This window comes from Theropithecus gelada, chromosome 1 (assembly GCF_003255815.1).
Source record: "Theropithecus gelada isolate Dixy chromosome 1, Tgel_1.0, whole genome shotgun sequence".
NCBI lineage: Eukaryota > Metazoa > Chordata > Mammalia > Primates > Cercopithecidae > Theropithecus > Theropithecus gelada.
The window spans coordinates 38,310,785-38,338,524 of NC_037668.1; the positions used below are offsets into that span (position 1 = coordinate 38,310,785).

The 27,740-nt window shown below is 59.2% G+C and overlaps 1 protein-coding gene across 1 annotated transcript; it reads left to right on the forward strand.

The window, feature by feature from the left end:
* The first annotated feature begins 548 nt into the window (after window positions 1-548).
* Window positions 549-27,196, forward strand: TMEM201 (transmembrane protein 201). The gene is made up of 11 exons (XM_025368178.1): window positions 549-781; window positions 7,579-7,699; window positions 8,541-8,735; window positions 10,128-10,304; window positions 13,107-13,459; window positions 14,064-14,267; window positions 19,476-19,708; window positions 22,284-22,355; window positions 22,936-23,235; window positions 24,179-24,316; window positions 25,369-27,196. Exons 1-11 carry the CDS (start codon window positions 669-671, stop codon window positions 25,464-25,466), a joined length of 2,004 nt encoding a protein of 667 aa, XP_025223963.1. The 5' UTR covers window positions 549-668; the 3' UTR covers window positions 25,467-27,196.
* Window positions 27,197-27,740: the final 544 nt, after the last annotated feature.

Here is a 27,740-nt window from a genome sequence, read left to right on the forward strand (position 1 = left end):
GGGAAGTGCTGGGAGTGCGGCCACCGCGCCCTGCCTGGATCTGGCATTCTTTCTAATGGTTGCGTTATGTTGCGAACTATGGCTGTCCTATGATTTATTTAACCATGTCCCTATCCGTGGATGATCGTGTTTCTAAAAAACTAGTTTTTCAACCATTGGAGCGGCTTAAGGAGCTGCTAAACAGCACCGGGCGCAGAGGCTGGGTTTGACTAGACAGGATTAGGGAGGGGGAAAAAGACTAATTACAAGCAGTTGCGTACTCTGGAGATGCTCCCCTTCGCAGAAGCTCGGTGTACTGTCTGCAGCCAGACCTCCCCGCCTGGCGGCGGGCGCGGGAGGCAGAGGGCGGGGCTTTCCCACCGGGCTCCGTGCCCCGCCCTCCCCGCACCGCCTTCCACCTCCCGCCGCGTGGGGGCGCTCCCGGGCCGGCGCTGTCGCTTCCGCCGCCGCCCCGCCCACCCGGGCTCGCCCCGCGTCCCGATTGGCTGCGCGACGAGAGCGCGCCGAGTCAGGGGGCGGGCCCGCGCCCGCTACAAAGCGGCGAAGGTCACGGCGCGAGGTGGCGCGCGCCGCCTCCCCGCGTCCCGCCTGCGGCCCGCGGCCTCGGCGTTGCCGCCTCCTGCCCACCTGCCAGCCTGCCGGCCTGCCGTCCCTCCACGCGGAGAGCCATGGAGGGAGTGAGCGCGCTGCTCGCCCGCTGCCCCACGGCCGGCCTGGCCGGCGGCCTGGGGGTCACGGCGTGCGCCGCGGCCGGCGTGCTGCTCTACCGGATCGCACGGAGGTGAGTGCACGGCTTGGCCCCACGCGGCCCTCGGCGCCGCCCGCCGGGCCCGCCCCCGCGCCGCCCCGGCCCGCTGCCAGCCTCCGCGCCGCCTTGGCCCGCTGCCCTCCTTGGCCGGGACCTGGCCTGCCCGCGAGCGTGTGGAGACCCCCCAGCGCGCGCCGCCGCCCCCCGAAACCGGGTTGGGACTGCAGTCGGGAAGCGGCTGCGGAGTCGGGGGGGGGCGGCGGGGACTCCGGGAACGTGGGGTGCGGGCGGGAGCGCGGCGTGGGGCCCACAAACTTCCTCCGGGAGCCGCGCGGGGCTGGAGCCGGTGCGCGCGGGCCGCCCCTGCCCTCAGCCCGGTGCTGGGCCCCGGTGTACAGCGATGCTGGCGATCGCGGCTGTCGCTTGCCACTCGGCATGTGACGTCCCAGGTGTTTTTCTACACGCCTCACATCCGCGCGTTTCAGAGCCACAGCCCCTGCTTCCACTAGAGCAGCTGAGGGACAGGGAGGCTGAGTAAATTGCTGTTAACGAGAGGAATCATGGTTTGAGCCCATGGAGCCTGTAGGGCAGATCCCTAGAGTGGGCTGCCTCCCAGAGGTGGGCAAGGCCTGAGATGCCTCAAAACAGTTCAGACGGGCCGGGTCACCCTCATCCCTGCCCCACTCACGGACCATGTGGGCTCCCGTGTTCAGATCCGGCCTCTTTCATCGGCCTCCATCGCCAGGCATAAAAGCTTAAAGTGTCCTCTTGCTTCAGCAGAGCCTCGCAGGTAGCTTACTGTTTCTCCACCTGATCCACCTTTCCAGAGAGCAGGGGGGAAATTGGGGTTGTGAGAACATCCTAGAAAGAGTGGATGGGTTTCCAGCATTCAGCAAGGGATGCAGGGAGCTCACACCCTTAAGTAAAAGGGGAGAAGGGACTTGCCCACTCAGCGACAGAGCTGGGGTTTGAACCCTGACCGTCTGGCTGGTCTGTGTGTTCTTCCTTAACCCATACCGGTGCTGCTTCTCTCCTCCAGGGGGAAAACAGGGAAAAAGAAGTACAGGCGGTTGAGTCGCAGAGGCTTCCCAGAGGAGGAAGGGATGGGAGGGACATCAGCTGTGTCTGGAGGATCAGCCAGATGTGACTAAGGAGGGTAGCTGGGGACTGAGTGACCCCAGCCCAGGGGTCCCTGACAACCCAAGTCTCTCCGTGTCAGTTTCTGCTGGATTCTGGAAGCCGGGCATCTGCAGGACCAGCTTGTCCAAGCCGGTGGTTTTATACCCAGGGGACTGAGGTCCAGAGACCTCAGGTGATTTGCTTAGATTCCCAGAGCATGTTGCCAGCTGAGCTGGTCCAGCACCCGTTGTTCTTCCTGGACGAGGCTGCCTCTCAGCTAAGCCAGGATGAGGGGTGTTGCCCCAGGGATCAGAGCCTGGGCAAGGGGATAGTCTCCCAGCCACACAGCGCCTCTGTTGTAATTATGGAGGCTGGACTTGGACTGAGTAGCTCACTGTGCCGCACACTGCGGCTGTCCTCAGGGGTCCTGTCTCCCCTTCCTGCCCTGCTGGCCACAGCGCTCCATCTCCTGAAACAAGAGTCTGGGGCCTTGAAGAGGTATTGGGCTAGCTGGTGCCAGGGGAACTAGGAGGGTGCCTGGAAGTCCTTTCACGCCCCTGACAACACCAGTGGGTCATGGTGTGGCATTGGGACCCTTGCTGTTGATTGGGCCGAGAAGGGCCAGCCTTTCCCAGGATGCTTTCAGATGTCCTCACAGAGCACTGGGTTTCACCTGGAGGTCATAAATTGGCCATTGTCACGATTCAGAAGCCAGACCAACCTAGCAAGAAGTTGAGCCTTCCTCCGAGAAGGAGAGTGCTGTGACAGCGAGGAACCAAACATTGACTCTGGCTGCAGTGTGGGTTTTGAATGACCCTCAGGAGGGCATGTAAGGAGAGCTGTTTTTGGAAGGCGACTTGGCTGGGTGGGTGTTTGCAGGCTCAGCATAGAGATGGCAGAGAGGAAGATGTAGACGGAGTGGGCAGGTCAGCCCCACCTTGTGCTTTAGGACTGGCCAAAGCACCTGGGAAGGAGGCTGCTTCTCTGAAGGACTGAGTCCTCCCACAGCCTCAGTCAGGGCCTGTCCTGGCTTCCCCACGCATGGAGTCCTCTTGCTCCCATGATTGTGACTGATGGGAGCAGCTGATGGCTGGAAGCACAGCACACTGTCTCCTCATGAAACCGCCAGGGCGGGCCGTACTGTTCTCCCATTTTACAGATGAGGAAACCAGAGCTTGGGGAAGTTGGGCTACCTGCCCCACATTACCCGGCTGTTAAATGGCAGGCCCCTGCCTCGCACCAGAACTTCAGCTGTCAGCCCAGCTTCAACCTCCAGGTGCTCACGGAGCCCCTTGGCTGCTTCTCTGCACCCATGGGAAGCCACCATGGTCAGCACAGATGCCCCAATTTCACTTCCCTGTGTCCAGGCCATTGGGAAGGCTGTGACTTTTAGGCCTCCCTGTGCCCTGGACGCTGCTGCTCGGGCGCCTGTCCTCAGCCCTCTTCAAACGATGCCCAGGATCCATGCTCTGCCAGCACATCCCTGCACACACCACCGTCCCGCCTCCGGGGCTTTGTTGATGTTTACTGCGATTGTCTCCTTTCTAGTGTTTGGGGACAAAGAGGATGCAGCCTCCCAGAGGAACGCAGCAGAGCCTCATTCTGGAAGTCAGAGTCCACTGTACCCCTCCCGTTTCCAGGCTCACCCCTCCCACTCACTGTCCTGCTGCTGCGCGCTCTCCCTGAGCGACCGCCGCACCCTGGGCACACATTGGGTGGTCCCCTCCCTCTGCCATCTGCCCTGCTGGTGAGCACAGCTGTGTTTCAGGGCGACCGCAGATGCCCCGCTTATTGGCCTCTGTCCTGTGGCATCTGTCACCAGCTGCCCTGGGAGGTCGTCGTTCTTGTCTTGCTCATGTTTGCATCTCCGCCAGCCTAGCGTGGTTCTTGCTTAACTGATGGGATGTTCTGCTCACACCAGGCTGGGGTCTGACCCTAGAATGGTGGATTGGGGTGTTTTCCATCCTGGTGGTGAAGTTACTGCTGTGGATTCAAGTCTGTTTTGCTTGGAGATGGGCAGTGCTAAGTTCTGAGTTGCATTTTGATGCTGCTGTCGCTGAAGCCCAGGAGGCCTCTTCTCTGGTCCTTCTGGTTCAGTGACACACAGTGTTGCCCACCTAAGCAGGAAGTGCAGGCGAGGAGCTGCTTGGGAGGCTGGCCTCTGGCTCCCTGGGCCCCTGAGGGAACCTGACTCTTACAGTCTTTCCAACCCCCCGCTGGGGCCAGCACGTAGCGTCCAAGGTCCGGAGCAATGTACTAGGCCCCTGTCTGAGGAGGTGGTGATTTCCCAGGGCTGGGCAGAGACTCCGGGAGATGGCCAGCCTGCTACAACCACTGAGCTCCCCAGGGCAGGGACCAGGCCCCATCCAGTGCCCCCTCTAGGAGGTGCCCCCTCCCTGGCACATTCCTAGGCTGAGGACCCAGTGCTGGGCTCACACCTAGAACAGAGCCCCTCCCACCTGCAGGGAATAGTGAGGCGTCCCGCAGGAGCTTGGTTTCAGTGCATGTCCGTGCTCAGGGCTCCGGAGTGGTGTCATCAGTAAGGACACGTGCCCGTCTTGTTTTCCCTCAGGGTGTATGTTGGGCTTGTGGACGGGGCAGGTACAGAGCGTGCAGCTGCCCTAGCTTTTTCTGAGGGACCCATCTCCCTCCAGGCTTCCCAGGGGCTCAGCATCAAGCTAGCAGGAGCTGGGTGAGTGGCCTCCAGGCCCTCGTGTCCACCCATCCAATGGGAGCTATAGGGCCAGCTGCTGTCCCCCCAGAGCTGGGACCGTTATGGGCAGGCGCAGCCCCTCCAGGCCCGAGCTCCCCTCTTGCTTGTGTTGCAGGGACATTCTGTCATGTCACCTCAAACCTTGTACACCAACTGTGGTTTGTCCCAGAGTCAAGGATGGAGGTTGTTAGCTTACAGAAGAGAATTGAGCTGAGGGGTTTATCAGGGAAACTTGGGGGCGTCTCCCAGAGCAAAAACAGGGTCCAGTCTAGGCTGGCTCAGAAGAGATCGGCCCAGATGCTGCCTCAACAGGCTGGGCAGAGGCACGCATAGGCCAGGGGTCAGGACTGCCCCCACCTGTGTGGGGACCTTCTCCGAGCTGTGGACAGTGTTTCGCATGAGGTCATGTGTCTGACGCCGCCACGCTGGCGCCTGGGGGACCTGCAGTTCATGCCCAGCTCCCCATCGCCCCCTGGCCTACCTGCCTCTCGGGACTTTTCAGGGCTTGCCCCCAAAGGCACTGTGGGAGAGGACCCTCTAGCAGGTAGGGCCCGCCTGGCCAAAGTGGGTGGCAGCTGCTCTGGCCATGAGAGAGCCCACCCTCAACTCTGGCAGGGATTACCCAGGGCTGAGAGTGACCGGAGTTAGAGCTGCTGGCCCCAGGGACAAGGGCTAATCCCTTGCCTCCCCCGTCCCCTTCCAGGCCGGCTCATTCTAGATCAGTGGAGCCATTTCCCTAGCAACAGAGCTGGAGATTCAGAATGGAAACATGACTTCCTGGGGTGGGCGGGGCTTCATGGCAGGCGCCCTGGACAGAAGCCACAGCCCCTGCTCAGCTGTCATTGGTCCCCCAGGCAGGCTCAAGGGTTGACCTTCCTTTTCAAACAGGGTAAGAGAGCCGAGGGGCCCTCCATGAGGACAGGAAGCCCATCACCCAAAGGCAGTTGGGTGCAGTGCCTTGTCCCAGCACCAGGCTCTGGGGTATGGGGTCACACAAGCAGGTCATCACCCATCAGGATATGCCCCTGTGCACAGTTACAAAGAAGCCTGTAAAACAGGTAGTAATTAGCACAGAGAAAGCCACATGCTTAGTTGCCCGGGAGTGCTAGATGCGGGCACCGCAGCAGAGCAGGTCTCCACACGCCCCAGAGCGAGTCTCCTGCCCTGGCTGTTTGTGTAGTTGGCGCCCGGTGGCGCTGTCCTAATGTCGCACTGAGCGCCTCTCTGCATTCTCCTTGAGGATCCTCACAGTGGCCTCTCCTGAGGCAGGGATGCTCAGCAGCCCCCTTTGACAGGTGAGGGATGAGACGGCGGCCCTAGAAGGTAGAGCTGCTCTCCGAGGCTGTGCCTGTTGCTGTGCTGCCTGCCTAGCTGGCTGGCTCAGTTTTGTCGCTGGTCCGCAGGCCTTGCCCACTGTCTCCATGCTGTTGACAAGATGTAGCGGTCCTTGTCCTCTGTGAGGGCTCGGGCCTGTGCTGGGGCAGGGGGTGTGGGGTGAGAAGGGTATGGGTCGAGGCTGCTGATGGAGATCCCAGCTGCCCTTGTGGGCCCCGGGCCTTCCCCACAGGGCCTGGTCCCATCTCCCCTTCTCTCCCAAGCCTCCCCACCCTCAGTGTAACTTGGCTTTTTTGGGTACGTACTCTAGGCCAGGCACTGTTAAGTGCATCCCACGAGCAGCCCCTTCTGGGGGAGGTGCTTTTGTCCCCAACTGACAGGTGATCAGAGATCTCCCTTCATCTGCCCCTGGTCAGAAGCGGGTGGAGGGGAGGGCCGGGCAGCAGCAGTGGTGTCAGAAGCGGGAGCCCTGCTTCCCAGGGCCCAGCCTCCGGCCTCTGGCCAGCCCAGTGGGTTAGGGGCAGAGCTGGCACTTTGCTGAGCACAACACCTTTCTGTCTTGTGTCACTGCATCCTTGCAGCATGCAGAAGCCAGGGTGATGTGGACACTGAGGCTGAGAGCACAGGAACTTCCCGGGGCTCCGTCCTCCTTTCTCTGAGCAGTACCTCAGGATGAAAGGCCAGAGGGCCATGCTCTCTGGTCCTGTGGACAAGGGGGGCCATCTGTGCAGGAAGTGGCTGCCCACTTTGGCAGGGGCCTAAGCGGTGTCCTTGAGCTGGAGGTGGCCCATGGGGGAGAGGTGGGGAGTCGGAGCATCAAAGCTGGGGACCCAGGGCTCCCACAGCTGCTGCCTGTCACCCACATTGTTTCTGGATTCCTGGAACTGGGGGGTTTGTTGGGCAGTGGCGGTCTCTCTCCCTACCCCTCCCCAGGCCCCCAGTGTCCCACAGCCAATGAGGAGGGTAGAGGGGGGCCCAGAGCATAGATCCCACAGTGTCTGGGCTGGGATTATCCCGAGGCCCCACCTGTCACCACACGTGTAGCCAGCAAGGGCCACTGTCCCCTCCACCAGAGAGGGTTGGCCCCAGGCTGGGCAGCTGTCACTTGCTCCCTCCCCTCAGCCTCCTTGGCTCTCACATCCTGGGACTTTCTCTTACTGGAGCACAGGAGGCCCCTTTCAATCTGGAATATCCCTGGGGTGCACCCTTTCTGCAGCCCAGGATCGAGGACCTCGTAGGGGAGGGGTGGTCCTAGAACCTGGTCCCAGTCAGCCCTGTGGTTTGGCCAGCCCTGACTCCTGTTGCCCTCCATGTGAGCCCCAGGTCACCAGGAGCTGGTGGCCTGGGGTCCCCATGTGGCTGCACTGGAGCCTAGGGATCTGGTGAGGCCCCAGCTGGCCTCCCCTTGAAGACTGAGAAGCCCAGGTTGGCCGTGGCCTCCCTGTGTGGTCCTTCTGGGTGGACGCAGCTGCACCCAGTCTGCGTTCCTCTCCTTCAGAGCCCTTGTTCCTCCTGTCAGCCTGGGGCGAGCATGTCCAGCTTTGCATCCCCAGATCCCACTCCCAGCACCTTTTCCCTGGTGGCCCTGGGGCAGGGCATGGAGATCCCTCTCCAGCAGGTGCTGGGGTCTTCCAGGCCGACCCGCTCTTTCCTTGGTCCACAGGATGAAGCCAACGCACACGATGGTCAACTGCTGGTTCTGCAACCAGGATACGCTGGTGCCCTATGGGAACCGCAACTGCTGGGACTGTCCCCACTGCGAGCAGTACAACGGCTTCCAGGAGGTGTGGGTCACAGGCAGGCGGGTGGGTGGGCTCGTGGGGGTGGGGATCCTGAGATTGCACCTTGAGACCACCCGGTGTCCCTGCCCTGTCCCGGGGCTAGTGGGCCCCACACCCTGTCCTCTCCAAGCCCTGAGTGTAGTGTGTCATGTACATTGTCTCACTCAATTCTCACCACTGCCCTGGTGCTGTCCCCTCACTTGAGGAACCCGGCGCAGGGAGCCATGGTAATTTGTCCAAGGTTATCCCACTAAAAGTGGCAGATTTCGGGTTCACACCCAGGTCTTTCTGGCTCTGCGTCTCATTCTCTGTACTATATCAGGGCTAGCAAACCTTTTCTGCAAAGGGCCAGATAGTATTTCCAGCTTTGGAAGCCATTTGGTCTCTGTCACAACTGCTAACGCTGCTGAGCCACTGTAGATAATACAAGAGTGACTTAGCCTGCTGGTGTTCCAGTAAAACTTAACTGCAGAAATAGGCAGCTCCTCCACGGGTCATAGTGTGCCGTCCCCTGGACTAGACTGGGGTTTGCAGACTGAGTTCCGAGAGAGTGGGGCTCTGAGGACAGATGCTGGCTAGAGGTGTGTGGGTGGGCGGCGGGCTGCAGGCCCTGCTCTGTGCTCGGGCTAGGTGGCCTTTGGGTTCCATGGAGATGTCTTGAGAAGAAAAGCAGCTGCTGTTGTGTGCAAAAAAATAAAAAAGAATGGAGATGTTTGAGATCTACTGTCACTTGCCTGGAGCAGGCCCCCAGGGATATCACCAAGCCTGAGCAGGCTGGGAAGGCCTGCCTACCCATTGGGAAGGGGCTCCCCACCGAACCTCAAGTCCCACCTCTATCCCGCAGAATGGTGACTACAACAAGCCGATCCCCGCCCAGTACATGGAACACCTGAACCACGTGGTGAGCAGCGCGCCCAGCCTGCGCGACCCCTCGCAGCCGCAGCAGTGGGTGAGCAGCCAAGTCCTGCTGTGCAAGAGGTGCAACCACCACCAGACCACCAAGATCAAGCAGCTGGCCGCCTTCGCTCCCCGCGAGGAGGTGAGGCCGGGTTGGGAGGGGAGGGGCCCTGGCTGGGGCTGGGGGTGCTTAGAGCAGCGGGGGGAGAGGCACGTGCAGGGCGCTGGCTCTGGGCCTCTGGCCCCTGCTCTGCTAGACAGTGGCTTTTCTGTCCAGAGTGCCCAAAGGGGCCCCTCATCCTGGCCGCTGCCAGCATATTCCAGGATGTGTTAGTTCTTCCATCCCCCGTTGGAGCTGAGCTGCTTCTCCCCGTGTCTTACAGTCACTGCTCTCTGGGTTCCAGGCCTAGGAACACCGTGGAAACCTCAGCACCTGCCAGTCCAGAGGAATTTGTCCCTGGGCAGAGGGAGGAAGGGACCTTGGGCTCCAGGTGGGGCTCTTTTGAACCCACTCTGTCTTGTTTCTCTGAATCAGCCTTGCCTGCTGGTGGCCCTGACAGTCTGCTGTGGGGTTGGTGGAGGATGCCACAGGCTTCTGGGCGGTGGAGGAAGCTAGACATTGCTGAGAGGCTTGGCATTAGGAGCTGGGCTGAGCCGGGAGCCTCGCCTCGCCTGTGCCCTCCATGGAGTCCAGGAGCCTTGCTTACCGGCTGCTCCTTCCTGCCCTCGGCCAGCCCAGGGGGTCCTGTCACCTCAAGAGGCAGGTCCCAGGTGGGGCCCAGAGACACGGGCTTTCCTGGGGTCCAGTCTGGGAGGGAGGGAGAACAGAGGTGAACTCAGGCCAAGGCAGGGATGGGGAACCTGCGGGAAGGGGAAGGCAGGGGTGACTTGGCAGCCAGGCAGCGTCGTCATGCTTGGTCCCAGCAAGGGATCACACTCCTCACCCTCCCGGCCCTGCAGGCCAGAACATTTGCTCCCTCAGAAACAGGGAGGGAGAGTCGCAGTGCTGCACATCTGAGGGGTGGGAGGAGGGGACTTGTCTTCTGGGCTATTCCAGAAGCCGAAAGAAACCTTCAGCTGCCACAAAGAGACAGGCCTGGCCAGGGATTCTCTAGCATTCAAGGGGAAGGGCAGGCACCACAGTCTGGGTTGTCCATCTGCCCCAGTCCAGGCAGTGTCAGCCCGCCGCCACCTTCCCCCATGTTCACCCACCTTCTTGGAGCTCTGCATCTGGGGAGCAGACCCTGAGCTCCTGGCCTGCAGGTGCATCCCTGGAGCAACAGAACCTTGTTAGTGTCCCCATCACTTGTGGGCCCTGCCCTGGATTGGCTCTCACTCCCGGTAGCCCACATGGCTATACACAGTGGGCATTTGTCCTGTTGGGCAGAGGGGAAGCAGGTTCAGAGTGGGGTCGACTTGCCCCGATCATCCCCTACTAAGTGGCAGGTCAGGATCTGATTCCACGTCTGACCTGTAAGAGGGAGGCAGCTCAGCCACCCCTGCAGATGCCGAGCCTATTCCCCCCACCCCGCAGGGCAGGTATGACGAGGAGGTCGAGGTGTACCGGCATCACCTGGAGCAGATGTACAAGCTGTGCCGGCCATGCCAAGCAGCCGTGGAGTACTACATCAAGCACCAGAACCGCCAGCTGCGCGCCCTGCTGCTCAGCCACCAGTTCAAGCGCCGGGAGGCCGACCAGACCCACGCACAGGTGAGAGGCAGCATCCACAGGGCGCGGGTGGGGGCGTTGAGTTTGTTCAGGAAACCCTCCCAGGAGACTGGGCCCCAGTGACCAGAGGGTAGCTCTTCAGAGCTGAGCCGCTTTATTTTTACTTATTTTTATTTTATTTTATTTTATTTTTGAGATGAAGTTTTGCTGGGATCACAGGCACGCACCACCACGTCTGGCTAATTTTGTATTTTTAGTAGAAACGGGGTTTCTCCATGTTTGTCAGGCTGGTCTCGAACTCCCAACCTCTGGTGATCCACCTGCCTTGGCCTCCCAAGGTGCTGGGATTACAGGTGTGAGCCACTGCACCTGGCCTTTTTTTTTTTTTTTTTTTTTTCTCCAGAGTCTCGTTCTATCACCTGGACCTGAGTGCAGTGGCACAATCTCGGCTCACTACAACCTTGCCTCCCGGGTTCAAGCGATTCTCCCATCTCAGCCTCCCAAGTAGCTGGGATTACAGGCAACTGCTGTCATGCCCAGCTAATTTTTGTGTTTTTGTAGAGATGGGGTTTCACCATGTTGGCCAGACTGGTCTTGAACTCCTGACCTCAGGTGATCCTCCTACCTCGGCCTCCTGAAGTGCTGGGATTACAGGCCTGAGCCACCACACCCAGCCTTTTATTTATTTTTAATTTTTTTTTTTTTGAGACACAGTTTTGCACTGGCATCCAGGCTGGAGTGCAGTGGCGTGATCTCGGCTCACTGCAACCTCCTCCTCCCGGGTTCAAGCGATTCTCCTGCCTCAGCCTCCTGAGTAGCTAGGATTATAGGCACGTATTACCACAGCTGACTAATACTTGTATTTTAGTAGAGATGGGGTTTCACCATATTGCTCAGGCTGGTCTTGAACTCCCGACATCAAATGATCCACCAGCCTTGGCCTCCCAAAGTACTGGGATTACAGGCGTGAGCCACTACACTCAGCCTCCAAATAACTGTTTCCATCCTTTTGTCAAGTTCTCACCAAAAATTCCTATTGTGATTTTCTTTATTTTTATTTTTTTATGTTTTTTGAGACGGAGTTTCGCTCTGTCCCCCAGGCTGGAGTGCAGTGATGCGATGTCGGCTCGCTGCAAGCTCTGCCTCCTGGGTTCACACCATTCTCCTTCCTCAGCCTCCCAAGTAGCTGGGACTACAGGCGCCTGCCACCACATCCAGCTAATTTTTTTTTGTATTTTTAGTAGAGATGGGGTTTCACCGTGTTAACCAGGATGGCCTCGATCTGACCTCGTGATCCGCCCGTCTCAGCCTCCCAAAGTGCTGGGCACGCCCGGCCCCATTGTGATTTTAATTGGAACTGACATAAATGGACAGATAACTGTGGCAAAAGTTAACCTTAAAAGTACAGTAGTAAGTTATTCAGACCAGGAACAAGGTAGTCAGAATGAGAACCAAAAGCTCCAGGACAGGGTCCACCTGGTGCGCTGCTGTGCAGACATGTGGCAGGGCAGAGGTGGCATGGCTGTGTCCCAGCTACAGACTAGAAACCATATACCAGTCAGACCCAGGTCACATCTAGGGACACAAAGGGGTGGATAGGAGTTTCTTTGTGGGGGTAGATTTTACTACTTAACCTCCATATCTGATTTTTTAAACAACCAGAATATTCTATCAACTGAGTACTATGATAAAAATTAGTTTTAGCCGGATGGTCCTGGGCTTAAATCCTGGAGCCACTGCATACCAGTTATGGGCTTTATACGTGGCCCTGTGCAGTTTCTCGGCCTCCCTGAGTGTGGTTTCCACAGCTGTAAATAGGTCCAGGACTTTGGAGTGCACCACCAAGGCTGCGAGGAAGACGAATGCAAATGCCAGGAAAGTGCTGAGAAACAGCGGGGCCACCCCAAAACCCATGCTCAGATACGTACATAACAGACGCATGGTGATACCAGTCACTGTCCCGGGACACCCACCCTGGCTAACAACATGCAGGGGACTGGGGAGCAGGGTAGGGAGGTGGCCCCATGGGCATGTTGCTTCCCCAAAGTAAAGGGGCTCAACTTGTCCGGATGTGGTGGCTCATGCCTGTAATCCCACCACTTTGGGAGGCCAAGGCTGGTGGATCACCTGTGGTCAGGAGTTCAAGACCAGCCTGGCCAACATGGTAAAACCCCATCTCTACAAAACAAAATACAAAAATTAGCTGGGTGTGGTGGTGGGCACCTGTAATCCCATCTACTGGGGAGACTGGGGCAGGAGAATCGCTTGAACCTGGGAGGAAGAGGTTGCAGTGAGCCAAAATAAGGTCTCTACAATATGGAAAGATTTCTTTAAAAGGAGAGTGTGGTAGAGCAGCGCTCCTCCCCACCCAGAAGGGAGGCGGGCCAGTGGAACTCAGTGGTGAGTTTTTGAACCAAGCCCAGGATGTGTGGGAATGTGGGTCTGGCCAGAACCCCTCAAAGAGTGACACCAGTGGCCGGGCGCGGTGGCTCAAGCCTGTAATCCCAGCACTTTGGGAGGCCGAGACGGGCGGATCACGAGGTCAGGAGATCGAGACCATCCTGGCTAACACAGTGAAACCCCGTCTCTACTAAAAATACAAAAACTTAGCCGGGCGAGGTGGCAGGCGCCTGTAGTCCCAGCTACTCGGGAGGCTGAGGCCGGAGAATGGCGTGAACCCGGGAGGCGGAGCTTGCAGTGAGCTGAGATCCGGCCACTGCACTCCAGCCTGGGTGACAGAGCGAGACTCCGTCTCAAAAAAAAAAAAAAAAAGAGTGACACCAGTGATGGCTGGGGGTGGTTCCCTGGCCATCTCACTAACCTGCCTCTCTTCCTCCTCTGCAGAGCTTCTGCTCCTCCACCGTGAAGTCCCCAGTCCAGGTCATCCTGCTCCGTGCCCTTGCCTTCCTAGCCTGCGCCTTCCTACTGACCACCACACTGTATGGGGCCAGCGACCCCTTCGCCCCGGGCACCACTGTGCCCCTGGCCCTGCCACCTGGTGGCAATGGCTCGGCCACACCTGACAATGGCACTGCCCCTGGGGCCGAGGGCTGGCGGCAGCTGCTGGGCCTGCTCCCCGAGCACATGGCGGAGAAGCTGTGGGAGGCCTGGGCCTTCGGACAGAGCCACCAGACGGGCGTCGTGGCACTGGGCCTGCTCACCTGCTTGCTGGCAATGCTGCTGGCTGGCCGCATCAGGTGTGCATGGGGCTGGGAATTGACAGGTGGGGGACTGTGTGCTGGATTACTGTCTAGGGTGGGGGCCAAGAGACCCCATTGGGTGCACAGCCCTAGGCTGAACTCCACTATGTCGCTGGTACAAGCCCAGGGACTGGGAGTCATAGGTGAGGTGAGGCGGCATAGCAGACGCCCTCTGAGCCAGCCCTCTGCACACCGGCTGTGAGCTGGGCCCAGTCGCCTCGTCTCTCCTCCTCGGGCTCTGTTAAGTCAGGATAATGATAACCACCTGCCTCCTGGGTTGTGGGGCTTACGTGGGAGGCTCTGGAGTTCCCTGAGTGGAAGCGTGTCCTGTGAGTGCCGTGTCCCCATTGCCCCTCCTCACCGACTTGGAGGAATTTTCCTTAGCCCTGTTACAGGCTGGAACTTAGAGGCCAAGGAGAAACACTGAGCCACCTGCTCGGAGCCGGGCAGCGTGTGAGTGTGAGGGGTTCTGAGCCCGCGCTCTCTCCTGGCTCTGGACTCTCTGAGCAGGGCCAGGGATAGACAGAGGAGGCAGGAAGGAAGGCGTGGACCCAGGAGGTCTTGTCCTCCCCTGGGGTGACCCCACTGCTTTCCCTTTCAGGCTCCGGAGGATCGACGCCTTCTGCACCTGCCTGTGGGCCCTGCTGCTGGGGCTGCACCTGGCTGAGCAGCACCTACAGGCCGCCCCGCCCAGCTGGCTGGACACGCTCAAGTTCAGCACCACATCTTTGTGCTGCCTGGTTGGCTTCACAGCAGCTGTGGCCACAAGGAAGGCGACGGGCCCGCGGAGGTTCCGGCCCCGAAGGTCAGAGAAGCAGCCGTGACTGCGGGGGGAGGACACGCGATGCTCAGGCCCAGGCTTTGCCCGGTCCGAAGCGGGCCCCTCTCTGTCCTGCCTCTTTTCACCTGCTCACGCCCTCCCACCCCCACCCTACAGCCCCAGGTCCTGGCCCAGTCCCTCCACTGCCTCAAAGAGTCAGTCTGCCCCGCCTTTTCCTTTCCGGCACCACCAGCCATCCCCGAGTGCCCTGTAGCCACTCACCACTGCTGCCACCTCTCTGGCCAATGGCCCTTTCACTGGCCTGGTGACTGGAACGTGGGCATCACCCACACAGGCTCTGACCTGTGGCTTCCTGCTGGTAGCTCCAGGCACCCCCATCTCACAATGCCGTTTCCTGGCTCTGACACTGTTGAGTGAGGAGCCTGGTCCTGTCTGGTGGTGACAGGGGCTGCAGGCTGGGCCCCTGGCATGCCCTAACCATGCAACAGAGTGAGGCTGGGGCAGCACAGAGCCCCCACCTGGCCCCTGAGGAGCACCTGCAGTCTGTCCCCTTGGTCCTGCTTGTGGCTGGACCGGCCCTGCAGGAGATGGTGGAGCCGTCAAGGAGGCAGGGCTGCTGCTCTGTGTCTGCTGCTCGGCCTCTTGCTCTGAGACCCTCCTGAGTCCCTGGGAATGGAGAGTGCAGTTCTCGGGCCCAGCCTGGCCTTCGCTATGAGTTTGGGGAGTGAGACCCTGCCTGAGATGGGCAGTAGGAGCCTGTATTGACCTTGGGGAATCTGAGCTTTTCCAAGGGTAAGGGACCCAGGGTATGCAGGCCTTCAGTGACATCAGGTTGTTGTCATCCTCTCCCTCCCTGGCCTGTCACGAGCTTCCCCAGGCCCTGGCAGTGGCTCTTGGATGCTGCCGAGGCACCTGCTTGCCATGACCCAGCCTCACTCTGCCCTCCGACTTAGGTGAGGGGGCAGCCCACAGACCTGCTGCTCAGTAGCAGGGCCTGGCCAGGTCCCTGCTGTTCCCAGCCTCAGTTTACCATCTATGAAATGAGAGGGACCCCTCTCCAGAGCCCTTGGGTGCCAGCCTTAGTGGGTGTGGGGATCACATGAGGTGGCTCATGAGGACACGCTCTGGAAGTCGAGGGGCTGCCACATGCAGAGGAAGTTCCCGGCCTGGGGGCTTCATCCAGGGGTCCCAGTCAAGAGTGGCCCGAAGCCATCCTCCGCCAGGCATGTTCCCTCTGGCTGCCCACTCCCTCGGGGCCCGCATGTCCTGCCACTCGCCACTCTGAGCACGAGCTCACCTTCCAGATGTGGCCAGGGTGTGCCAGCTCCTCTCTCCTGTGTGTTGGAACCCGGGGAGGCAAGAGCAGATCACAGGTGCATGAGGGTTACACCCGCCAGCTGGTCTGCTGGGATGGGAGTGGGGGGCGGGTGCCAGGCCTCACTGCTGTGAATCCGCCACGCCGGGGGTCCTGGAGGTTGCCCTACCTCAGTGATTGGGTAGCAACTCACACCTCACCCAACTTCACGAGTGAGGAGCCCAGATGCGTCGGGAGACCCTCAGGGGCTTCTGTGGCCTCTGTGCCCGATGACCTGTGGGGCTTCAGACAAGGCCTCAGCATTACTGGGCTCAGCTTGTTCTGTGTGGAGTGTGAGGTGAGGAAACCCCTCTGAAAATATGTCGATGGGGCCACACTTCCCACTGGTTCTGCAGTGAGGAGTGGGGCTGCGTGAGCCGAAGCGGCCCCCAGTGGTGTCTGCCTGAGGGGCAGGGAACCACCTGCCTGTCCACTCACGCCACCCCCACCCCACAAAGAGCCCGTCTGAGAGAAGGACGTGGCGGAGCCAGGACGAGACAGCGTCCTGTCGGCTGGCCATGCTGTTGCTTGCGTCTCGAATCTTCAGTTCTCGAGGAAGTGTTGACAGTGTGATGCTAATTTCTGCTTTTCTTGGCATTGGGTAGAAGCAGGACATCTGTGTGTATGTGTGTATTTAAATTAGATTATTTATAATAACCAGAGCCAGCCCTCACACTGGCCAGGATCCTCCTGCCGACTGATGTCGCTCCTGCCCTCTGCCGGGGTCCGGAACGCCATCTCAGGAGGTAGCTCTCAGCAGAGTGAGGATTCCTGCCTTTTTTAGAGTTTTGTGTGACTTTCTAAATTATCCATCTATCCCTTAAAGTTTCACTATGTGGAGAAAATTCTAGCACTTTCGCGTGTTGTGGCAACAACCGAGGGAGTGCAGGCATCACTGTGTTGTGGCTTGTTGACTGGGAATGTCACCCCTGCCAGGGAACTCCTCCTCACAGGGGACGTGGGACGGCCATCAGACCTTCCAGGGTCCAGGTAGGGTCATCCCGGTAACGGGTGACCGTCTCTGAGACATAAGCGAGGTAGATTCGGCCATCCTCACTCTCAGACTTGGGGTCCCCACCCAGGCCAAGCAGACTCCCTGTACCCCTTGCCTGGGAGCAAACCACCAGGACGCAGCCTCCACACCGCACCTGCCGCGCCCCGCCCTGCCCTGCCCTGCCCAGGAAGGAACCTGTGACCTTTCTGTCTGTGACTGTTGCCAAGTCTCTGTCTCGTGTCGTAGAATTGTGGATAATTGTCTAGTGACCCTCTCATCACTGTAACCATTGCGCCTGGCCTAGATGTCGTGTTTTGGATGCTGTGTTTTCAATAAATGCCTCTGGGGCCCTGCTTTTACCCGCTGGCGTCAGGTGCCGCGTCTTTCTTCTTTTCTTTCTTTCAGAAGGGCTCTGTGCCAGGGCTGGGGTGGGCAGCTGCGTTTGGGGTACAGACACGTCCACAGGAGTCAGGTTTGGGAGTCAGTGACAATGACACCAGCTGGCTTAGAGGGCCCGGCTCACCTCGCTCGCCTTTGCTCGATCGTATTTTTTCCATCTCAATAAACTGCTGCTTAAAACGTGGTCTCTCTCCTTCCACTCCTGACGTGGGCTGGGATTGGGTCGGAGAAGACCAGACATCTCCCCTTGTTATCAGATGAGTGTATCCGTGCCGGCACTCCCCAGCCAGCATCCAGGCCTGATCCTGGCCTCTTAATCCCTCTCTCAGACATGGTTTGACGGCACAGGGCAGTCGGGGGGCCTCTCACCAAAGGAAATGTCAGCACCTTTGGAGTTCTCCAGGGTCCAACAGATTGGGCTCCTTTAGCTGGGGGAGGCTCGCTGCGGCCCCCGTACAGAGCCCAGCCCCTCATGCCCAGCCCTGCGAGCGATTTACGAGGTCTTGCTCGTTGAGTGATGTTCCCACATATCACAGTGAGGGGGTCAAACTGCCAAGGAACTCCCCACAGCACCATCTTCAGTGGCACCAAACTGGGAACAACAGCACCTGTGCCAGGTAGCCAGGAGATTCAGCTTTTGAGGACTGAGGCAGCCCCGGGTGGTGTGAGCAGGAGCTGGGAAGACTGGGGACGCACTGGCAAGACCCAGACGCTCCTGCTGGAGGCGACCCCTCGGGGCCAGGAGCTGCGGGGCCCAGCCGACCACCTCATACTCACAACACACTAGGACCCTCCTTTCATGCGTCCCCCAACGGTACTCACAGGTCACTGGGAGACCTGGTCACTCTTGGCTGACTCTTGGCTATATCTGTGCTGCCGGGCAGGGTAGGCACAGGAAACCCAGCGTGGAGCCCTGCTGCCATCTGCTGGGGGCGCTGCTCGAGGCCAGAGCCCTGCCCCACAAGCTCCATCCCATGGAGGGTCATGCCCTAAGGTCCCAGCCACACTTTCACTGCCCCTGCCTGAGGGTGCCCTCAGGGTCATTCGCTGCGCTGTCCTGCCAAATGGAATCACAGTTCTAACATGACAACACAAAATCTCATCTTCTGTGTAGAGGTAGAGCCTTCCCTGGAGTCTTGAGGGCAAAGCAGCGGGCATTGGGCCTGGGAAGCACAGGTCAGTGGGCAGAGCAAGGGTGTGTCTAGTCCTGCTGTCCAGGCCCTTCCCCAGGGTCCCGAGCTCAGCTGCCTTGATGCCCAATTCCCCAAACATGGCCTCGCCTTTGGTTCTGAAGTCCCGGTGACCTCCTGGTACCTTGGAAGGCATTAGAAAGGTTACATGATTCTCTGGGAAGTCAACAGCTGGCCTCACACTTTCCTTATAAAACTTTATTTTAGAGGGAAAGTAGCTGGGAGGTTGGTGGCGTGCGGCTTGGCTAGCAATCCCCGAGCATTCAGTCGTGATGGGCACAGGTCCCTTAGCCAGCTCCCGGCTCCTGCAGGGCCTGGGCCAGCTTGCCCGCTCACCAGCACGTTGTCCGCTGGGCTCCTTTGTCCCTTGGCACCGAGGTAAGGCTGGACCCCCGGAGCTCCGTCCAGACGGTGGACTAATGTATTAACTGCCTCTGTCCCTCTCTTCCCTCTATAATTGGGTGCCTTAATCAGAAGCATGGTTGATGTTCTGGCGTGGGGCCATCGGGTCCTGCTGTGTGATTTGTACCATCTCGAGTTAAAGAGACACTGTCACCTTCCGTCTTTCAGGCAGCCTTGCGGTCGTTGACGGGTCTCTTGTAAGTTCGGTTTTGGCGTTTTCCCGTGAGAGCCTCTTCCAGGGGATTCCAAGGCCTGGCTGCCCCCCAGTTCTGCTCTACCAGGAGCTTCAGAGGAGTTTCCAGAGTGCAAGGCCAGAGCGCAGGAGGCAGCCTCCTAAGGGCAGAGCTGTGGGAGAACTTCCAGGAATCATGCCTGGAAACAGAGGGTGCCCAGAGCCGTGCTGGGGCCTGACTTCCTGTGATCCAGGCCCGTCTGGGAGATGAGCCAGGGTGTCCCTGAGCCTGGCCGCTCTGTGGGGAGGCTCGGCACAGAACAAGAAGTGGCAAGGAGTCCAAGTCCATTAACCTTCATTGAGTGCCTGGCACGGAGCTGGGCATTTTTGCTTCAAGGCGAAAGGGTTGGCATGAGGTTGGCAAGGGCGACAGTGTCACTTTAATACCGAGACTTGTAGTGGAGATAGTTTGCTGTGAGTCGAGGGGTAGGAGGGGGCATGCGGGGAGGGCCGGGTCTTGCTGGCACCTCCCAGCCACCCGCTCCTAATGGCGTGAATGCGGTCGGATTGCTTTTCTGCTTTCACTAACGCACGCCTTCTTTGGGACCCCAACTGAGGCCCCCACCTTGCACCATGGGAGAGGGGTGGGACCCACGGAAAGGCTGCCTCCAGGACCTCCCGCTGACCCTCTTCTTGTCCCGTGCCTGACGGGCCCTTGCAGGTTCCTCCCAGGAGACTCTGCCGGCCTCTTCCCCACCAGCCCCAGCCTGGCCATCCCTCACCCGAGTGTCGGAGGCTCTCCAGCGTCTCTGTTCATCCCCAGCCCGCCCAGCTTCCTGCCCCTTGCCAACCAGCAGCTCTTCCAGTCTCCTCGACGGGCCTCACCCTCCTCATTGCCCGGCCGCCTCAGCCGGGCTCTCTCTCTGGGAACCATACCCTCTCTGACTCGAGCAGGTAAGGGGTGCCCAGGCATTGGCAGACAGGGCTGGGGGCAGCTGGGACGGAACTGTGGGTGGGCACATAGTGTAGGGAGGGCCAGGAGTGGTTAGTGTTCCTGCTACAGAGACAGGCAGAATGGAGCTTTGAGCCTCAGTTTCCCCTCAAAGAAATGGGGCTAGCTAGGAATAGGTGGCTCATGCCTTTAATCCCAGCACTTTGGGAGGCCAAGGTGGGAGGATGGCTTGAGGCTGGGAGTTCAAGACCAGCCTGGGCAACATAGGGAGACGCTGTCTCTACAAAAAAGGTGTTTTAATTAACTGGGCATGGTGTTGTGCGCCTGTAGTGCCAGCTATTTAGGGTGAGGTGGGAGGATCACTTGAACCCAGGAGTTGGTAGCCACAGTGAGCTATGATCACACCACTGCTCTCCACCATGGGCAACAGAGCAAGACCCTGTCAAAAAAATAAAAATGAAGTGCCCAGAATTGCCACATCATCTGGGAACCCCAGCATGGCCCCTTAGTCCCAGCTCTGGTGACATGACCTTGGGTAAATGTGTGCGCCGTGCTGTGCCCTAATCTTTTCCTCTAAAATTGCAACATGCCCCTCAGCAAATGGGGCCACTGCAGTTATTCTAGGGGAGGAGATGCTGATAACAGCCAAAGCCCTCTCCTCTCGTGCGGTTAAAGGGCAGGCCATTTTGCGCACACGCCGAGGTTTATATTAGGATGCTTTTGCTTTTCCCCTAAGCAGAGATACCCCCGTTTTCAGGGCGTCCCAGCCTGGTGGCACTTGAATGGAACTTGGGGTGGGAGGTGCCAGGAGCAGCCCTGCCCTGGGCCTGAGCACTCCGAGTAAACTGTGCACACTGGCCGAGGCGGTGGAGCTCAGGGACTGCTGTGTCAAGCCCCTTGGGAGGGGAGCGTGGCAATCCCAGGGCCAGTTCAGGCCTCTGAGGCAGGGCCTCCCATGGATAGAGAAGAACAGGCAATCTCCCTGTTGAGGCTGAAGGCAGGGACACAGTAGCGGCCTGTCTGAGGTGGCAGCAGAGGTCTGTGGGGCACAAGCTTGTCTTGGAGTGTCTGGTGACAGATGGGACCCCAGTCTCCATTGCCAGGGTGGTTGGGGGGAGGAACCTGGTCCCCATCACCAGAGGGTGGGTCGGGGGAAGGAGTTCCTGCAGGGCTTTGGCTCACGTCTTCAGAGACACGCTGGAGCGCGCTCAGGCGCTGTGGCCAGAATCCAGCTTGCTGTCTCCCTGTCTGTCCTCAGTCTGCTCCTCTGCCGCACACCTCATCCCTGTGTCCTGCATCGCATGCCCAGCAGGAAAACGGCCTCTCCCAGCATCCATAGAATGGGTTCCAGAAGGACCCTGGGTGGCGTGCTGGGCTCTTGTGACCACCCTTATCCAGCCTATGCCCTGGCCTGGTGAGGGGAGGGTTATCTGCGTGCTGCAACAGACCCTTCAGAGCCTGCAGGTGGCAACAGGACACGAGGCAGGCAGTCGCCGGGTCCCACATTCAGCTCTCAGCCAGCCACTTGGAATTGGGGCCCCTGCCCTTGGGGCGCGTGCACCTGATTTAGGAAAAGGCAGCGTGGTCGGTGCTACCTGGGTTCGAGAGCGCAGGCAGTCAGGGCCTGCGATTAGTGGAGAAAGTGGGACTAGAAGGCTGGAAAAGCTGGCCCTTGTGTGGGAAGAAGGGCATGGATTGAGGAGTGGACAATATACCTGGTGCTGACTCTTTTCACCACCTGCCATGAGCCATGAGCCTCGGTTTTTGTGTGTGTGTGTATGTGTGATACGGAGTCTCGCTGGCTGGAGTGCAGTAGCGCCATCTCGGCTCACTGCAACCTCTGCCTCCTGGGTTCAAGTGATTCTCCTGCCTCAGCTTCCTGGGTAGCTGGGATTACAGGCGCCCGCCACCACACCCGACTAATTTTTTTGTATTTTCAGTAGAGATGGGGTTTCACCATATTAACCAGGATGGGCTCGATCTTCTGACCTTGTGATCTGCCCGCCTCAGCCTCCCAAAGTGCTAGGATTACAGGCATGAGCCACCTTGCCCAGCCAGAGCCTCGATTTCTTTTTTTTTTTTTTTTTTTGAGACGGAGTCTCGCTCTGTCGCCCAGGCTGGAGTGCAGTGGCCGGATCTCAGCTCACTGCAAGCTCCACCTCCCGGGTTTACGCCGTTCTCCTGCCTCAGCCTCCCGAGTAGCTGGGACTACAGGTGCCCACCACCTCGCCCGGCTAGTTTTTTTGTATTTTTTAGTAGAGACGGGGTTTCACCGTATTAGCCAGGATGGTCTCGATCTCCTGACCTCGTGATCCGCCCGTCTCGGCCTCCTAAAGTGCTGAGATTACAGGCTTGAGCCACCGCGCCCGGCCGGCTCCTCGATTTCTTTATCTGCAAAAAGGGAATGTGCCCAGCACCCCTCAGATAGCAGTCCGAGGGATCCGGGAGCACCTGTGTTTTCATGAAAGCACATTTGTAAAGAGCAAAGGCTGGATTGGGATTTCGACAGAGCCTTTGTGGGGGCCTCTGCCCGTAGTCCACAGGCCTGATGTGTTGTCTGCTTCTCTTTGTCTCCAGACTCCGGCTATCTGTTCAGCGGTAGCCGCCCACCGTCTCAGATGTCTCGATCTGGGGAGTTTCCCGTTTCAGGTGAGGAGGACGGAGAGCTAAGGGGGGACGGGGCAGCGTGAGGCCCAGGCGTTCCAGAGCACAGTGGTTTGTGTGAGCTTTGGGGTCAGACAGGCCTCAGGTGTGTGTTCACATCTCAGCCCTGGGCAAGTGACCCACACACTTGTGCCTCAGTTTCCACCTGCGTGACATGGGAATGGCAGTCGCTAGGATCAGATGGTACCATGCTGCTCTGCCGTCCTCAGCGGCGGTCATGGCTGGAGCTGGTGCACCAGGTGCCAGCTGGCAGCAGGGCCTTGTGGCTCCAGGGTTTGCTGCTCTCTGGCCTTGCTCTCAGTGGATGGTGCCCGGGGCTTTGGATGGGAATCAAGGGCAGGAGGTCGTGGCTGAGGCTCCAGGATCTCTCCCCTCCCTCAGGTGCCTGGTAGCGGGCAGCCCCCTCCTCCCTCAGCTGTGCAGCAGGACCTCCCCCTGCCCCCAGTCTCTGCACCTTTCCTTTCTTCCCGGGTTAATAGAAGAAAGCCCCCAGAAATGAAATAGTGCATCATAGCGTTGCGGTGACAAGAGCCCACGTTCACATCATCTTCCTCCCTCCCTCCAGATTACTTTTCTCTGCTGTCGGGGAGCTGCCCCTCCTCCCCACTCCCTTCCCCAGCGCCCTCCGTGGCTGGCTCGGTGGCCTCCAGCTCCGGCTCTCTGCGCCACCGCAGGCCCCTCATCAGCCCTGCCCGGCTCAACCTGAAGGGACAGAAGCTGCTGCTGTTCCCATCACCCCCTGGAGAGGCCCCCACCACGCCTAGCAGCTCAGATGAGCACTCGCCTCACAACGGCAGCCTCTTCACCATGGAGCCGCCCAAGGTTCCCCGGAAGCCGCCCCTGCAGGACATGAAGCACGCCCTGGGTACGGCCTTCTGAGCGCCCCGAGGTGCCGCGGGAGGGCCTCTGCTGCCAAGAGACCGGGCTGTGCAGCGGTGGGGGGGGCTCATCCTTGCCCTGACTCCAGTGTGTGCCTTCCTGCCCTGGAGCTCTAGGCACCCCATTGTGGCTCTCATGACTCAAACCCTCTGGGACATTGTCCTCTACTGGCTGATTTCAGTTTCTCCTTTTGCAGTTGACCTTCAGGGTCTTCTGTTCCTTGGAACTGATCGAAAATACATCACGCATTGCCAGGTGCATGTGGTCACAGATAGTTTCACTCAAATGGTGCTGTACTGCAAAGCGTTTAAAATTTTTAAAGTTAGCCCCCAACCTTCAACACCTACAACTTTCACATGAATTTGTAGGTTTCCTTTTTTTTTTTTTTTTTTTGAGATGGAGTCTCACTCTGTCACCCAGGCTGGAGTGCAGTGGCGTGATCTTGGCTCACTGCAACCTCCTCCTCCAGGGTTCAAGAGACTCTCCTACCTCAGCCTCCCAAGTAGCTGGGACTACAGGTGCGCACCACCATGCCCAGCTCATTTTTGTATTTTTAGTAGAGATGGGATTTCACCATGTTTCCCAGGCTGGTCTTGAACTCCTGGCCTCAAGTGACCCACCCACCTTGGCTTCCCAAAGTGCTGGGATCACAGGCGTGGGCCACTGCACCCAGCCTCGAATGTTTAGATTTCCTGTGTCTCTTACAATGTCAGAGATCTGGTCACCTTGGCCCTGAATACTGGCAGACAGAGGTGGCACGACAGTGGAGCAAGGACCTGGCCCCCCACTGTCCAGGGTGGATGAGTGGCTTGGGACAGGCTGGCTCACCACTTCTGACAACTGTCCTTAGAGTGGAAGTGCAGCTGCCCCACATCTGTCCCTGGGGAGAGCCGTGAGTGCCACTGAGATGCACACCCTTCTCTTTGCAGACCTGAGATCCAAGCTGGAAAGAGGCAGTGCCTGCAGCAACCACTCCATCAAGAAAGAGGACGACTCTTCCCAGTCATCCACCTGTGTGGTAGACACTACCACCAGGGGCTGCTCAGAGGAGGCTGCCACTTGGAGAGGTCTGCACCCTGAGGTGTGGGAGGGGAGGGGGGCAGGCACGCATCCAAAGCCACCATCTCCCCCTGGTGAGTCCAGAGCGCCGACAGAATCTTCCAGGACATTGCAGTCCCTGAGTGGCCAACGAGTAACCCACCCGGCGCCTCTGAATCCAGGATCAGGGACTCAGTAGACGGCGCTCCCACCGTCGGGGTTTGGGCCCAGATCTGCACTATTCCAGTGGCTTCTGGCCCTGGGCAGCTATTTAAATTAACTGAATTAAAATTAAATCAAGTTTGAAATATTGTTCCTGAGCTGCACTAGCCATATTTCAAGTGCTCAGTAGGCACCTGTGGCCCGTGGCTGCCATCCTGGCTGGAAGTGCCCGGAGAGCCTGGGCACGCCGGGACCACATCACGCTGGGGCTGCAGCCCGCACCAGGTGCCGAGCTGCCTGGCTCAGATCCCAGGTTCTCTGCTCACTGACCCCGGGCTCAGGGGCAAGAGACCAGGTCATCAGTCCACGTCGTCACTCCCCGGGTGGGGAGGGGGTGTGTATTCAGGGAGACGGATGGGTCAGCAAGCAGGGCTTTTCCTGGGCAGACCATTTTGCACTGACTCTCGAAGCCAGTGCTGCCCCAGGCTGGAGGGTGGCCCGGCAGCTTGGGGGCCTTGGTGAGGACGCAGGCTGCGGCAGGCGGACCTGAGTTGGCTGCTTATTCCCTTGGAGGCCTGGACGGGGTGCTCCTGTCCCCAGCCCCCCACGTCCTCATCTGTAAACTGGCCGTTGTGGTCACTGCCTCATCGCCCAGGCCCCAGCTCATGACAGCCCAGCCCACGGCCTTCCTGGTGGCTCAGGGTTAGGAAAAGCTGTGCCTTCAGGGAGGCAGGGATGGGGGATCTTTCCTGCTAGGGAAGCCTTTGGCCAAGAGAATTGGGGGTGAGCCTCACCAGCCTCGGGGAGCACCCTGGGCAGAGCCTTGAGCTTCCCACAAACTGCATGCTCTGGGGGGCTGTTCAGCTGCACAGCGACCTCACCCACACACATGTTTTGACGGGGTCTCTCCGCTTTGCAGGTCGTTTCGGCCCCTCCCTGGTCCGGGGCCTGCTGGCCGTGAGCTTGGCCGCCAATGCCCTCTTCACCTCGGCATTTCTGTACCAGAGCCTGCGCTGACCCACTATTGGAGCCCCTCGGAGGGGAGCAACCCGGTGCCTGTTGCTTCACCACTGCCGGCCTCAGGACCCTCCCTGGAGGGGCTGCCGCCTCTGCCCTCATCTCCAGGGCCTTGACCTCACTGGACTGTGACTGTCCTCAGGACACCTGCCCCTCCTCACCTAATGGACTGCAGGGCTGAGTGTGTGTCTGGGATCACACTCTCTGCTGCCCACCTCCTTGGCTGACATCGGCTGTGTTTGGTGCTGACACTCTGATCCCGAAGCCAGGGAGCCCCAAGGGGCTGCATGACCCTGGGGTGCCCCACACCGCTCAGCCCTGCCTGGCAGGGATGCCAGTACTACTGTAACTGCAGCAGGAGCTGCCCGGCCTGCCTTCCGGCCCCACACCCACAGGCGTGGTCACATCTTTGTACTGTACTCCCCTGTCCCACCTGGGGCGACCTCAGAGCCCCACTAAGCTGAAGGCCCCCTGGGGGAGAGGGAAGCATGGTCCTTGTCATCTGCCCTGTCTTGCCCCTTCCTGTGGAGTGGGCAGAAGGGTGCCCGGGATCCTCAGAGCTCCCAGGTCTGAGCAACCAAACGCCCAGCGCAAGCCCCTGCTCCACCCATCCCTGCCAGATCCCCCCGCTTTGTGACCTCTGTTGACCTTCCAGGAAGCAGTCCCATTACCCTGAGAACGCAGAGAGCCCTGGCCCGCCTCGCCTTGTGTGTCCAGGGCTGCACGTCTGGTCCTTCAGCTGCGCATGGAACTGCAGGGCAGGCTGACGGGGGCCTTCAGATCTCAGATGAGACTGCACCCCTTCGCTCACCCTACTGGGCACCTGCCTCCCTTCAGCCCCGTAGAGTCCCATCTTCCCCTGGTTCTCCTGCCCACTCCCCTGCTGGGGCTCCTTCCTGGTGCTGAGGAGGGACCCTCCCGATGCTGTGAGGCAGAGAGGAGGGACTGTGCGCCCATGGCTATCAGAGCCCCCCCCGCCGTCCTGCCCTGGGCCTCGGACATGGGCCTGGGGCAGCGCATGTCTGCTGGTCGTGTGCTTTTGCCAGTTGGAGAAGAATCAGCTGCCTCAGTGGATTCTGAGACTCACTGTGGGGTGGGAGGAAGGGTCTTCACTCTGCCATTCAGGGATAAAGTTTAATTTTATTTTTCTACACATTTTGCCAGGTCAGGCATTTTGCTAGTAAGCAGGATGCCCCCAACTCTCCCTGCCATGGAGGATTCATTTTTTTAAGCTTTGGGTGCTTTTTTAATACTTTTTTTTAACGTGGGGAAGGAGCTTGCTCTGACGTCACCCTCCTCTCCCCTGACTCCTATCCTGAGAGCTGTGGATGCTGCCTCCTGCCCTGCCTACCCCTGAAACATGAGGGGCGGGGGCCCCAGGACAGCGTCAGGACCTTTGAGTCCAGCTGCCCGCAATGGTTCCAACTCGGAGGCAGCGCTTCACGGTCCCCATTTTTGTATAGTGGGCGTGTGTGTCGAGGTTTTTTATTTTTTGCTTAACCAAACTCCATTCCCAAATGCCCTTCCTCTCTGGCTCTGAGGGCGCGCCCTCCTCTCAGCCAGGCAGCCTGGCCTCTCCTGCCCAGACCTGTGGTCCCAGCATCCCCCAGAGCCAGGTACAGGCCCGGCGGGAGGGGGTGTTATGTTTTAGTTCAAACAGAAAACACAACCTTATTTTTCTTTACAAAAGCAAAAAAGGAAACCAAAAACGATACAGCCTTTGAATGATGCTTGCTGGCTGTTTGTATTCGTTTGCCTGGGCAGCTTGGGCCCTCCAGGTAGGGCAGGGTCCTGCTAAGGGGGCTCTCATCCACTTTCTCTTTCCTCTTCAGTGGGGGACTCGGGTTGGGGTAGCCACAGTGTGACCGGACAGTGTCCCTGGAGGGGCTTAGGGATTTGGACAGGAGACTCGCTGCCTGGCGGAGCCTGGGCCAGAAGGACACCCCAGAGTTCGCTGCACAGAGAAGGGTGTTCGGGCAGGAAGCACTTGGCTCAACTCCAGAAAACCTGAGTCCACCAGCCATCCCTGACAGTCCTTGCTCCTGGCTGCAGGGACCAGGGTCAGCATGTAAAAAAGACCTTGTCTTCCTCAGAGAGGGCTTGGAGCTGCTGCACGGCTCCAGGCTGAGGCGGCGGGGATGGGGAATGGCCAGGGTGTCACAGCACAAGCTCTGGGGTCACCTTCCTGGTGACAGATCTGCATTTCTGTTGGCTTCAGTTTGACACGGAAGTAACAGGATGGCCATCCAGGGCTGATGTGAGGACCTTAAGCCA